General features: G+C 46.3%; 1 protein-coding gene across 3 annotated transcripts in view; it reads left to right on the plus strand.

The window, feature by feature from the left end:
• The window catches only part of fndc3a (fibronectin type III domain containing 3A), a 71,857-nt gene that overhangs the window by 30,105 nt on the left and 28,546 nt on the right, over positions 1 to 13,206 (plus strand). For all 3 annotated transcript variants that reach the window (XM_030337255.1, XM_030337254.1, XM_030337257.1), the window contains 3 exons: positions 10,183 to 10,259; positions 10,765 to 11,011; positions 11,503 to 11,817. In XM_030337255.1, the coding sequence (XP_030193115.1) occupies positions 10,183 to 10,259; positions 10,765 to 11,011; positions 11,503 to 11,817 (639 nt within the window). The remainder of the gene's footprint in view (positions 1 to 10,182; positions 10,260 to 10,764; positions 11,012 to 11,502; positions 11,818 to 13,206) is intronic.

Consider the following 13,206-nt stretch of genomic DNA (forward strand, 5'->3'; position numbering starts at 1 on the left):
GCTTTTTTTGAGGACCCTAAATCTTGCATGAACGCATGAACACGTGCACACATGCACACACGCACAGAGATGTAGATGTTGAATAATGGGAGCTTCTCAATTAACCACTACATGCTGGACAGGCCAGTGATGTACGTCTAATAAATCGGTATGAGTGTGTTTTGCCCTCTCTGGGTCACATCACTTTGCCACTATGCAATAAGCTGGCACTGGCTGAAGATGAAAGCATAAGACCTCTGCTGGTTAAGCCGTTGCTTTTCGGAAACCACACACTGGTGTACATGGTCCTCAATGAGCAGATGCAGCCTTGGTTTGCGTATGTCCGTTTTCTTTGATTCTGAAAACTACACACAGGAAGAATGGTCTTCTTCTTTCTAGAATGACGCCGGCATGTTTTTTTCTTTGGGTTGTGTGTGTGTGTGTGTGTGTGTCATCTGTGGGTGTCTAATGCTTGTGTGTGTGTATGTGCGTGTCTAATGCGTGTGTGGATGTGCGTGTCTAATGCGTGTGTGGGTTTTCCAAGCAGCCATGCCGGGAAGCCCTGCAGATTTGATGAAAAAATTAAAAGTCCACTGTTTACTTAGTTCCCAACCCGTAACATGCAGCTCCTGTTGTTTCCTTGCACCGTTGTTTACAGAACAGCGTCCTACGTCAGCCTCTGCTCATTCACACACGCACGCATCCCTAAAAAGATGTTTAAAAACACACTCACAAAAACACACATCTCTGGCTGGGTAGTTTCTGGTTTCGATCTGTTTATAACGATGCTGAACAAAATGCAGAACAGAAAGCTCACCAAAACAATTCCGCACAGTCGGGGTATATTTTTTTGTGAATCTTCCATTCTTCGTCTGCAGAAGTTTTGTTCTATTACCCCCCCCCTCCCACTCAGTGTCTTGCTGCTTTCGAAACCCTATGCGAGCCATCGTTTTCGTCACTGCGAGCGGAACCCTTTCATGCCTCTGTAATCTGGTAATGAAACCTTAGTCATTGCAAATTACTACCCTGGAGAGAGCCGGCCGAGCTTTTCCTCACCGCAGGACGGATCAAGGAATCATGCTATTGGCGTCCTGCATTAAGAAGAAAAACCAAACCCCCTTCCTACTCCACGCCAACTGTCAGCACCACAGCTTGGTTGAATAAGGATGTTTTGCTTTAATTTAGTGTGTGTGTGTGTGTGTGTGTGTGTGTGTGTGTGTGTGTGTGTGTGTGTGTGTGTGTGTGTGTGTGTGTGTGTGTGTGTGTGTGTGTGTGTGTGTGTGTGTGTGTGTGTGTGTGTGTGTGTGTTCACCTGCCCGGGCGGTCATTGCCAAGGATCCTGGCCTGGCCGCGATGTAATGATTAACCTCTGTCAGCTCCTCCGCCTGTCTATTCTCCCCCTCTTCTCTCTGCCTTTGTGGATGGGGACACTTTATCAACGCTAATTAATAATCCAGGCATCTGCTTCTGCTCTGGCTCAGGGTTTAATGGGGCCAACCTGGCCACCGGCAGCCAGCCACGCACCTCCCCCACCCCCTTCTACAGCTAGACCACCCTGCAAACATCCGTCCCCTACACCCCTCTTAAGCTCTGCTTCTTGGTACTTAAGTCGTTAAACCTAAACCTGCTGATAAGGCATCGTTTTTTTTTTATATCTGGATAATCATAGAAACATATTTTTTGGACTGGTTCACTAACGCTTTCCACGCCTTCTGCTATTCCCCGCCTCATCTCATCCTGTTACATTAATGTTAACATAAATGCAACAGTCTATTTACATGAGCTACATGATTATGTATGTACCTTGATTGCTGTAAACACGTTATGCATATTAGAAAACTATATATATATATATATATATATATATATATATATATATATATATATATATATATATCGTTTTTTAATATAGACGATCCAGATGGATGGTGTGGTGATGTGATGCTGGGAGTCGGCTGCACTGTTTTTCAATCTAATGGGATGATGTGGTCCCATGGTTAAATTGTTCTGGTTTCCTCTGCTCATTACTGATGAGATAATCCCATGTTCTGATCCCATTAAGTCTCCCGTCCCACAAGCGCCTGGTGACGTCACTTGCTCGGTCGTCATGCCTGCATTATTGAATTCATAATGGTGGAATTATCATGCGTAATTATAGTGGCAGTGCATTCATTGTTTTTCTTCGCAGCCCAAGCTTCGCATAGGAAAAGACTCGCCTTTCAAAAGGAGGGCGATGTATTTTTTTTTAGCTAAGAGAATACGCAGGTCACTCATGATACAACACTATGATTTTTTGCATGCGATAGGATATGTATATGTACCGTAAACGTTGTGATTCTGTACAAATGGTGATACAATATTTTGATTTTTATTATTTTTAATCTTTTGTGTGGTTTAATGCTGGAGTTTGGGTTTAAATTTGAACGTAACCGAATGGAATGAAGTTGATGCGAATACAATAGCTGAACACAATACAGCAGCCTCTTTAGGGTGGGGGCACTAGGGTATCCTGGAGAATTAAATTGGTGCTTATGGCTTACATTTCTTTTCTTCTCCTAGCTCTGGTATATTTTCGGATTGAGTCCTGCCTTAGCTTAGTGGGTATTGTCTGTCAAGTGTAGGGGAGATCAACTTTTAACTTCAGGTTGCTTTAGTCTTGGGTTGTTGTTTCTGTTCCAAGAAATACATAAAAATAAGTCACAGAGCTGTCTGGTTTGCTCTGGCCCACGCGATCGATACCTGCGATTAATCTGACCCTCACAGAACACGATTGGAATCTGTGGCAGCCGGGGGACGCATCAATCTGTCCATGCCAGGGCATACTTGCAGAGCAAAAAACAAAACATGTTGTGTTTTTTTGCCAAGGGAGTCGGCAGTAAGCAAAGAAATGCTTAATAACATAAATGTTGTCACACCATTTATTGTCGAAGAGCCGAGATCAATATGTTTGGCCTTCCCACCTGTTCAGCCTTGGCCCCAATTTATATAACTCGTACACATATATGAGTATATATATGAGTAAATATTTCGTTGTACGACCTTGAATTTCGATTTTTGGAGTACATGTGCCATAAAGTTATGTCAGGAGTTGGATGCTGTTGATGCACCGGCTCACCAGAAATCGAAACACAAGTTCCAGGAACTGTATTTCACCCGGAGAGTGGCTAATGAATGATAGCGTCGGCTTCTTTGGCAACTGATGAGAAACTATTTTTTTCACTTGCATTGTAAGATGGCCAACAGATGGGTTCAGAATCGAAACAGGACTGCAGGACAGGATATTAAGCTTATAACATACTTGTGAACCCAGCATCAGCGGAAGCTGCTGATGCATTTCTCCCGTTCCTCCTGGTCAGTCCGGGTTAAACCCTGAACCTGGTGCGCACTTCAAACCAACCGGTTTGTTCACAACATTACAGTACTGTAACATACTTTTGCTTGTTTCCAAGCTTGGAAAGCTCCTGGGAAAACAGATATAGTTGCGATTTGAGTTTCTGTCTGAAATCTGTTTAAGAACATCTATTGTTTATTTGTCAGTTAAATACAAATGGCAGCAGCCCAATAGAAAAACTTCATTGTAAGAGTCAAATGATCGCCTTTTTTATCCCTCAATCTTGACTTGACTTTTTACTGTATTTTATTTAGGTGTGCCCCTACTTTTGTAGCCTGATATCGCCAGACCAATTCGCAAATGAGTACAAGGCTGCAACCTTGCAGTTCATTATTGATTTCAAAGGGGCATTATCAACAGGCGCAGACCCAAATCCCCCTTGACGCAATTGGATATACCTCCAACCAATCAGAGCAACAAATCATGTGACTAATCAGCGACAGCCATCTTGGTTGTGTATGAAAAGTGCTGCTCTGTTCAGTCATCGTATTAAACTGCTGCATAGAAAAGGTCTATTTGTGATTGTGCCGATCCAGGTCAGATCTGCAGGAAATCTGAGTGAACGGCAGAGGGGCTAGACGCACAATACAACATTAGCTTGCATATTGGTCTGGTTCCCAGGACTTTAGTGGCCTGTGGTCCTAAGAAATACAGAGCAAAGTGCTTGCATGGTTAAAAGTCCATAGATCCCGGTCATCCACCAACCTCCCCCCCACCTCCCCCCCCACCTTCTGGACCTTCTGTTGACTCTTCCCAGAAGGAGAGTGGTGTTGTTTGTGGCTATTCCTGTCAGGGAGGGGTCACCCGTACACACTGACCAACTGATGTTTGTTTTCCCCCTGGGGTCGGCTTCCTCTCGAGGATCGCCGTGGTAACTACGTCACTGTAACCAACGCTCCACTTGACACGGGGATGAGATGGGAATACAGAGGGGGTTGGAGGTAGGGGGAGCTGGGGGATGGTCTGTGTTTTTTTTTCTTTTATCTGATCTCTGTCATCACTTGTGCGTCATTCTGATGTAAAAGAGTGGGCTTGTCCCCGCTCTCCTCCACCCCGTCTACCTCTTTCTCTCCCTTTCCCCCTCACTCGCTCTCCTTCTCTTTCTCCCTCGCTCTCTACCTTTCTCTCGCTCTCTACCTCTCTCGGTCTCTACCGCAACCTTTCTCTCTCTCTCTCTCTCGCTCTCTACCATGTCCTCTTTCTCTCTCTCGCTCTCTCTCGCTCCCTACCTCTCTCTTGCTCTCTACCTCTCGCTCTCCACCTCTCGCTCTCCACCTCGACCTTTCGTAACTTCCGTCTATCTTCTCTCCTTGTCTCTCTGTCTCTCCGTCTGTCGGTCTGTTTCTCTCACTCTCGCTCACCTCGACCTCTTAAACTCTACCCTTTTTATTCTGGTTCCTATTTAAAACGTCCTTCTCCTATCCCGCACCCCATCCCCACTCAGAGTCCTTCATATTAATGAACACAAAGCATCCAGTCTGTGTTCCTATCAACCAAGGAGAGCACTACCGGGACGCCGTACAGCCTTCTCGAACAAAACACGTCTCAAGTTGTATGGCGTCTTCTGCTCTATTCTCGTCTGTTTGTGTAGTGTCTCGCCTCTAGCAGTTTACAAGGCGAGAACACCGTGTTTGAAAAGCAATACGTGTCTGAAAGTGACCTTCTCTGCAGTCGTAGTAGGCCCGGGCGTGCCGTCGAATCACAACGTATTTACCGCTCCTACGCCAACGCCGGCTTAGCGCTTTTAATGAGCCACACATCTGAGAGGGAGAGAGCGAGGCAGGGCAAACCGGCAGTGTTTGGTGTACGATTCACGCGTTGAACATGCGTTCCGTTAAATAATGGGATGACCCTGATTGGCGTCTGAGGCGGCTGTGCTAGGCTTCAATCTATCCAATCCAAGTGATACTCTGAGAGCAGTTACGAAACATGACAAACCGTCTGAAGCCTAAACCTGTCGGTGTCCCTGAGCAAGACATTCTGATCCCCTACCAACTCCTTAATGTCTTTGGAAATGATGTTTTAATAAAAAACATCAGCTTTGTATGTAAGCTCTGTTTCTACGTCATCTACTTGTATATAGGGATGCACCGATCCGCTTTTTTCACCTCCGATACCGATACCGATATCTGAGGTTTAGTATCGGCCGATACCGATCCGATACCGATATAGAAAAACAGCGCGAAATTATGGCTACAAACTAAGTTTCATTGAGGGGAAAAGACTGGGATCATGAGACTTGAATTTTTGGAGGTGCTTTATAAGGTTTGTGGTATTAAAGCTAGAAGGTTTAGTACCACCTCTCGGGACATTTACTTTGCATATGTTGCATGTAGCCGTGGAGCTTGCTGGCTTAGGTAAAGTGAAATAGCTCCAGATAGCAGATCCTTTTGCTCGCTCCATTTTGCAATCACTGTAGGCTCCGCACGGCGTGTTGCTTGTTTATGACGTCACTCACAGCGCACAGCATAGAAACTGAATAGATCAGCCAATAGATAGATAGATACTTTTATTAATCCCGTGAGAACATTTTCGTGGGAAATTCAATTATCAAAGCAGCAAGGTAGTAGGAATAGGATTCAAGTATGTACATAAACGTAATTTTTATTTTTATTTATTTATTTTTTTTAAATATGGATCGGCCCATTTGTCACCGATACCCGATCTAGAAATGTCTTCAATATCGGTACCGATACCGATACAAATATCGGATCGGTGCATCCCTACTTATATAAATGTTAAAAGCTTAAAGCTAAGCAAACTCTGAGAATTTGAAACAAAGGATGGTCGCTATGTTCAGTCACCTACCAGATATCTTGGTTCTGAATGCTAGGTGGGTGGGGGGAACTGAATACGGTACTGTGCTTTCAGTTCCCCCCACCCACCAAGATAGAATAAAGATGGGCGCTTGCTTAAGATCGGCCCGTTAAATGATCTTGGTGATGCCCGAGTAGCAGAGAGTCGGTTGGCGGTTGATCTAAGGAGTCAACAGAAAACAGTTTGAACTCCCACTTACTGGTCAGTGTAATCTGAAATCAATGAACAGGGGCAGGTGAGGTGGGCGGGAGGGGGTGGGTCACGTTGGCGTATCGGTCTGTTGGCTCGCTCTCTCTCCGTTGCTTGGTCTCTTTCCCCCCGCCCTCTTTTTTTATTCCCTTGTGCTTTCAGTCACTACTTGGTCTCTTAGTCTTTTGATGGTCTCTCTCCTACGCTCTGATGCTTTCTGAATGTAGATTCCTGTTCTCACTCGACCCGTGTTCTCAGGTCAACAAATGTACCCTGACTCCTAGAGAAGAAATGTCTTGCCGTTAAGATTGGGGAACATAAATATTTTGAATTGAAGATGATATATATTTGAGATGGTGTGATGTTTTCAAATTGCAAAGTGAATCCAAAGATGAAACGATGCATGATCCAACCGAAAAAGGGACCAAAACATATGAAAATTACAAGGAGAATATAATTATCTTGAAAAACGAGTGGAAATGTATTCTGATTGAAATGGAAATACGTGCGTCATTGCTGGGACCAGGGCGACTACCGTAGCAGTGGTAGAGCGATTGGATGGCCTTTGGCAAAGGAATCCTGTATACTAGGCCTATCTTGTTATGCGGAGCGTTGCTCTGTGACTCAGCCTGTGACGCAATAGTCCTGGTCCTGGGCAGACTGACCTGGCGAGGTCACACCGTGTTCACCAGCCCCGAACTGGACGACCACACGGACCGCCTTGGATCTCTTCAAAGCTCTGGGTCACTGTGGTCTAATGGTCACAGAAATACTCACTGAGTTTGGTCCCTTAACACAGTCTTTTCCGATTATTATTGTTTTAAAGTACCGTGACATTGACTTGCGTGCCGTGCTGCCGGTTGGAAATCACAGATTCCCCTGCAACCTTTTGGCTGGGAGCCAAACCCCCTAACCACTTGACCACTCACGTCGCACTGACCAGGCTGCAGTCTATTTATCCATTTCGCACCAAGATGACGCTATATATTCAGTTCACGTCAGTATGAATGAGCATGGGACCTGCCACGGCTGGACTGGATGATGAAGAGGAGTCTGATGATAAAGTCACACTAGCCCCTCAAAATAGCTTTTCAACAGAATTAAATTGACTGGAGGCGATGGCTCTGTCAATCACTCAAACCTCATTTATGTTGCACATTTAATAAAACAGATGCAGCCAAATATGCTGAACAACAGAACGAGCTCTTGTGTTATGAATATGTTTAGAGATTGGAAAAAGGATGGCATCATAATAAGCATATCGTCAACACATTTTTTGGCCAAAACATTCAATAAATAGGTTTGTTCAAGTAACAATCAGTAGCCCTCTTTAATATTTACAAACCAACCTCACCATGCAATACACAGCTTTGTTAATAACAACAAAAAGAACAATGTATGTCCTTGACCCTACTTCCCACCCATTATAGTCCTCTCCCTAGGGAGATTGCTTTTCCTATGAACCCCTTGGTCCATAGCAGGTGTTCCCAACCCATGGCCCGTGACCTTTTAATTAGATCCGAGATTGCTCACAACCCCAGCTCAGAGTTACATCCCGACTTCGTCTCATCCCACTCATCACATGCCTGTAACGTCAATGTTGCGCTGACGTAGTGGATGGTCATTTGATTGTGGACATACCATCCAGTATCTAAGGCTTATCTAGTCAATACGCTTAGTCTAGTCAATGAGTCTTTTAACTTATAGTGCATTAATTAAGACACATCCGATACCAAAAGTAAAAAATAGATGAATGGATCATTCTGAAACGAATCAACCTTCAGTCTGAGTCAACGTGGGCTGCAAGGCTCCCATGGTCGCCAGTATGATGTGTACCTAAGGCCGACCCCTTTCGGCCCAAAGGAAGGGGCTAGGAATTGGACGTGTAGCCTGAGAGGTAGAGCATTGTGTGGGGAGAGCAGGGCGGAGGCTGGGTGTTGGCCGCGGGCCGCCACCGTCCCACAGGCCAGCCCCTTGTGTCTCAAACGGCCAAGCCGCCGGGGGGCTCGACGGGACAGACCGGGTCAGTCTCCGTGCGTCTGTGTCTCTGTGTTGCCCACAACATGAACAGCCAGTCCTTTACAGTGCAACGACCGGGAGGTTAGTGTGAGTCGAGGGCTACTGCTGCTCTCTTCACGGTGCCATGTGGACATTGGCTCGGCCGAGCAGAGGGACGGAGAATGTGTGAATCTGTGAGCGTCTTGGCAACGGACGCTCTCTCTTTCTATCTCTTCTTCTGCTCTCTCGGTTCTTATATTGCCCTCCCTTGTGCGGTCTCTTCCTCCCCATTATTCTCTAATCCTTTCGCCACTCTTCCCGTCTGTCTTTCTCCCTTTCCTTCACTCATCCCCCGCTCTCTTCTCCTCGATCCGTCACTCTGGTTGTCTTATCGTCTCCTTCCCAGTCCTCTTCGTGTCTCACTCTCTCGCTCTCGTTCTGGCTCGGGTTCCCAGGCTTTCTGCTTAGCTAGCTCCTCTCCTCTCTGAGCCTTGGCTTCTCATTGGCCACCAGTACTCTGTTGTTGTGGTTTTCTCTGTTGTTCCTCAGCACTTTTCTCTAGTTCTCTCTCTATCCTGCGCGCACACTCTCTATCTCCGCTCGTGCCAAGACTGTACGAGAGCAAATGCTGTCGTGGATTCAGTCAGTCGTTACTTAAAGGAGGACTGTCACGCACAGCCGGTTTCTAATATAAGAGAGTACTCTTGTGAAACAAGAGTCTGCAACATCCACTCTGTGTTCGCAAAAAAGGACCGAAAAGTTGGACCATTGACCATTGACCATTTCTTTTAATCCGGTCCTACTTTTTCCAAATGGCGAGTGTGACATTACCCTTTAACCAAATGGAAGTATGTGTGGAGACTGTGTTCTTCCTCCTCCCTATTGCAAATAACACAGCTCCCAGTCACCTGAAATCCCCATGTCGTTTGTTATGGATTGTAGTTGTAAATGCACTATGGCCTTGTGTGACTTGGCAGGATTGATTTGAATGTTGCCAAAATCCTTGTCATGTAGTCCTGTTCAAGACCTTCACAGTCCCCATGAATGCGGTTTGAGAGTTGTATTTGAAGAACCCTGAACAGGTGTGGACGGTTAGTCGTTAGTTGTAGGGTATTAAGTAGCGAATTAATAAAAAAAATCAACAGACAAGGAACTTCCAGGGTCAACAAAGTAAAAGTCCTATCAAGTGATTTGACTCAACCAGCTGCACTTACTAATAATTAGCACATTTAACCAACACTTAAGCTAATGTAGACCAATGCAGTTCAGGTAATATGATTTGCCTCCAGTGTTTGCTCATGATTCTTTCGTGTATGTGCTAGGGCTTTGACTTTTGCCCAAAAATCATATTTGAAGTTTGTTTGTTTATTAATATTAATATTCAAATATATTCGAATATTTATGAAAAATATTTTGACCATTAAATGCCTTCAGTAAGACCTGGATTGGGCTTCGCGAGGTTTGTTTACCGGCGTTGCTATGGTTACCGGTCTTGCGTGTTCAAACGGTTTATTAGGTTTCTAATAAATCGCTGTCTAATCAATACTTCATTCACTGCCTCTTCCGTGCATTACAATATTATGAATAGACTGCGTTGGGTTCTCCAACGTCTCTCCCTCTTGGCCTGCCCATAACAGGTTTGAATATTAAGGGCTGCCTAATATTCGCTTGAATTTTGTTTTTTTTTTTGATATTCGAATAACGAAGTTCAAAGTCAAAGCCCTAGTATGTGTGCATATTTTGTATTCATCATGCATCATAGGTGTTTGGCAGTTGAAACAGTGTATTCTACTCTCTTCTGTTCTCAGGTCCCGCTCAGGTTCCCATGATGTCCCCTAATGGTTCAGTGCCTCCAATCTATGTGCCTCCTGGATATGTTTCACAGGTAAGTCCTAGTCATGGATGGGCCACCGGCTTCAGTAACCATACCTCCATGTTTTCATGGCTCCTATTATGCACATTACGGTCTCAGGACTATATAGAGAGGCAGATATTGTTCAAGTAATGAATTTCCCTTGGCAAGGGAATTGGTTTGAAGCCAGGTTCACATAGAGGTAGAGATTTGTCTGCAGATTATGTAAACCAATGTCAAACATCTTAAAAAGATTTTATTTTACATATTTTGATTTTACTGATATTCATAGGGACATGCGTTCCTGACTTTTGTCTGGCTGTTGATGGACTGCTTTCTAAATTTTGGCTGTTGGGACGACTATTGATTGACTTCTGTCTGACTTTTGGTCTGACTGTTACTGCTACTATTAGCCTACTATTGGCTTACTGTTGACCGACTGTTGTCCAACTTTTGCTCCGACTGTTGACCGGCTGTTCATTTACCGTCTGTTTCCCCCCCCCCCCCCCCCCCCCCCCCCCCCTCTCGCCCCCACCAGATCATCGAGGAGAACGGGGTGCGTCGGGTTCTGGTGTTGCCCCAGCAACCAGAGTTCCACCCCGGGGGTCACTCTCCCCTGCACCACCCCCCGCCTCCGCAGCATGCCCACCTGCCTGCCTTCATCCCCCACCCTGCCATGATGCCCCCGCCGCCCTACCTCCACACGGGCATGGCCGGAGGAGTGGGGGACATGGGCTCCCAGTACATCTCCCAGTATCACCCCGCACACATCTACTCCGAGCAGGGTGAGTCCCGGGGACCACTGCAGGGGCGGTCGTGTTTTCGCGACCTTATCGGACAGGCCGTTAAGGAAAGGCAGGGAAGTGGGCCGGCGGTAGCTCAGGAGGTACAGCGGGTCGACCGCTAACACAATCCCCGGCTCCTCCTGGTGCCGAGGTGTCCCTGAGTAAGACGCCTGACCCTGTCTGCTCCTGACGAGCTGGCTGTCGCCCTGCATGGTTGACTCCGCCGTCGGTGTCAGTGAATGTGTGAATGCATGGTTGTAGCTAAGTCGCTTTGGATGAAAGCGTCCCCTAAAATGTAAAATGGAGTGAGTTGAGGGCAGTATCTGAACAAGTAGCAGGATAAACAGTGGGTATGTAAGGTGCTCCTGTTTTGGGCAGCTCTGGGCCCAGTGTCTCAGTTCTTGACCTTATCTGTGACGTGTGTATGCTGACCTGGTTTGTGTTGTTTGGGTGCGTCTTCTCATGGTCCGCCCCTCCGTCTCCTCCCTCAGTCTCCACAGATTCCCACCCCCAACACGGGCGTCCACAGTTTGTCCACCGGGACGACCGGATGAGCAAAACCTACGAGCGCCTGCAGAAGAAGCTGAAGGAGCGACAGGGTGGAGGAGGAGGTGGGGGAGGAGGTGGTGGACCGTTGAAGGACAGCCCCCCGTCCTCGCCGCAGAAGAGCCGCGGCAGCACCCCCACCGCGGCTGATATCCATAACGGAGTAGGGGGCAAGGGGCTGGAGTTTGACGCTGGGCTGGCCAGCGCCGGAGCTGGAGCCAACGGTCTGGGTGGGCGAGGCATGAGCAACCAATCAGAAGGTACGTAATCAAAAATGTTAATGCTTTAATGGCCATATAAGGAGATGGATATACAGGACGTTTACGTGATTTAGGCCATGGGCAAGTTCTATTTAATGCCATCAATTAATTTAACATCAAGCAGGAGCAGTTGACCGTCAACGAACAATGTGTAGTAAATGCAGAATTTCAGTAATTTAGTACACCAAGTTATATACAAACCCACAACGGTGTAAAAAATTTACTTTTATCGGCAGCCAGTAAAGTGATATCGGAATAATATGCATTCAATAGTTTTGACGTCTTGTGGTTAGGTCGGAATTTGAACCCCATGTCCACAGCCTACCCTGTAGGCGTCCTTGTGCAAGATGCCCTAAACCTACTTAGGCCCAATCCCATTTCTACCCCTTACCCCTTACCCTTACCCCTCCCCCTTGTTTTGAAGGGGTTAGGGGAAGGGGAAGGGGTAAGGGTAAGGGGTACAAATGGGATTTGGCCCAATCCCATTTCTACCCCTTAACCCTTACCCCTTCAAAACAAGGGGGAGGGGTAAGGGTAAGGTGTAGAAATGGGATTGGGCCTTAGTCCTTAAAGGCTAAAAAAATCTGTTTGCTTGTGTGCTTTATGTACGCTTTATGTACCAATAGTGCAAACACCAGACAGTTCAACGGACTGAGCTGGCACAATGCTCGAGTGTTTGGGAAAGGGATAGTTTGTCCTGTGTTCCCCAAATAGCCAAGCACTAAAGTCAGTAACCTCGGGGACAAAAGTGATCACAGAAGCAGATGAACAATGCTGTGGTCGGGCTGTCACCTCCGTTCCTCTGCAGGGCCAGTCTACCGACTGGCTGTTCAATCCCCAGCCAAATGGTCCTCTGAGTAGTTTGCCTCTCGAGAACTACAGCTAGTTCTGTGAGCATCAGCGCTGTGGGGGACCGACCAGAATATCACTTTGCGGTATAACCAGCTGCATTGTGGAGGATGTTTATTCTCGGATATAGAAAACGTCACCTGAAAACTTCACTGGTGAAGAATAATACCCGCGGATACGTGCACATCGTTGTTTTTAAATAGGTCCCATCCATACATTTATAGATGATGTGGAGCTATTTCCGCCAGAGACTCTTCATGACTCACGCGCATCAGGGTGAGCCGGGCTGCCTCCGGCTATTATTAACGTGGCTGTAGGGGAGAGTCGCACGGAGCCAGAGCAAGATTCTGAAACAAATAACGCAGCCTCTCTCTCTTCCAATTTTCCTTACCTTTTTCAGAAGTGTTGCATTCATACACCTGCAGCTATGCTAATGCCAGAAATGAACCAGAAGCTGCTCTAAATCTTAGTTTGCATAAAGCCTTTCACGTACCAATAGCTGATGGATGACCAATGCTTTTCTAAAAAATGACACTGAAA

Source organism: Gadus morhua, chromosome 16 (assembly GCF_902167405.1).
Source record: "Gadus morhua chromosome 16, gadMor3.0, whole genome shotgun sequence".
NCBI lineage: Eukaryota > Metazoa > Chordata > Actinopteri > Gadiformes > Gadidae > Gadus > Gadus morhua.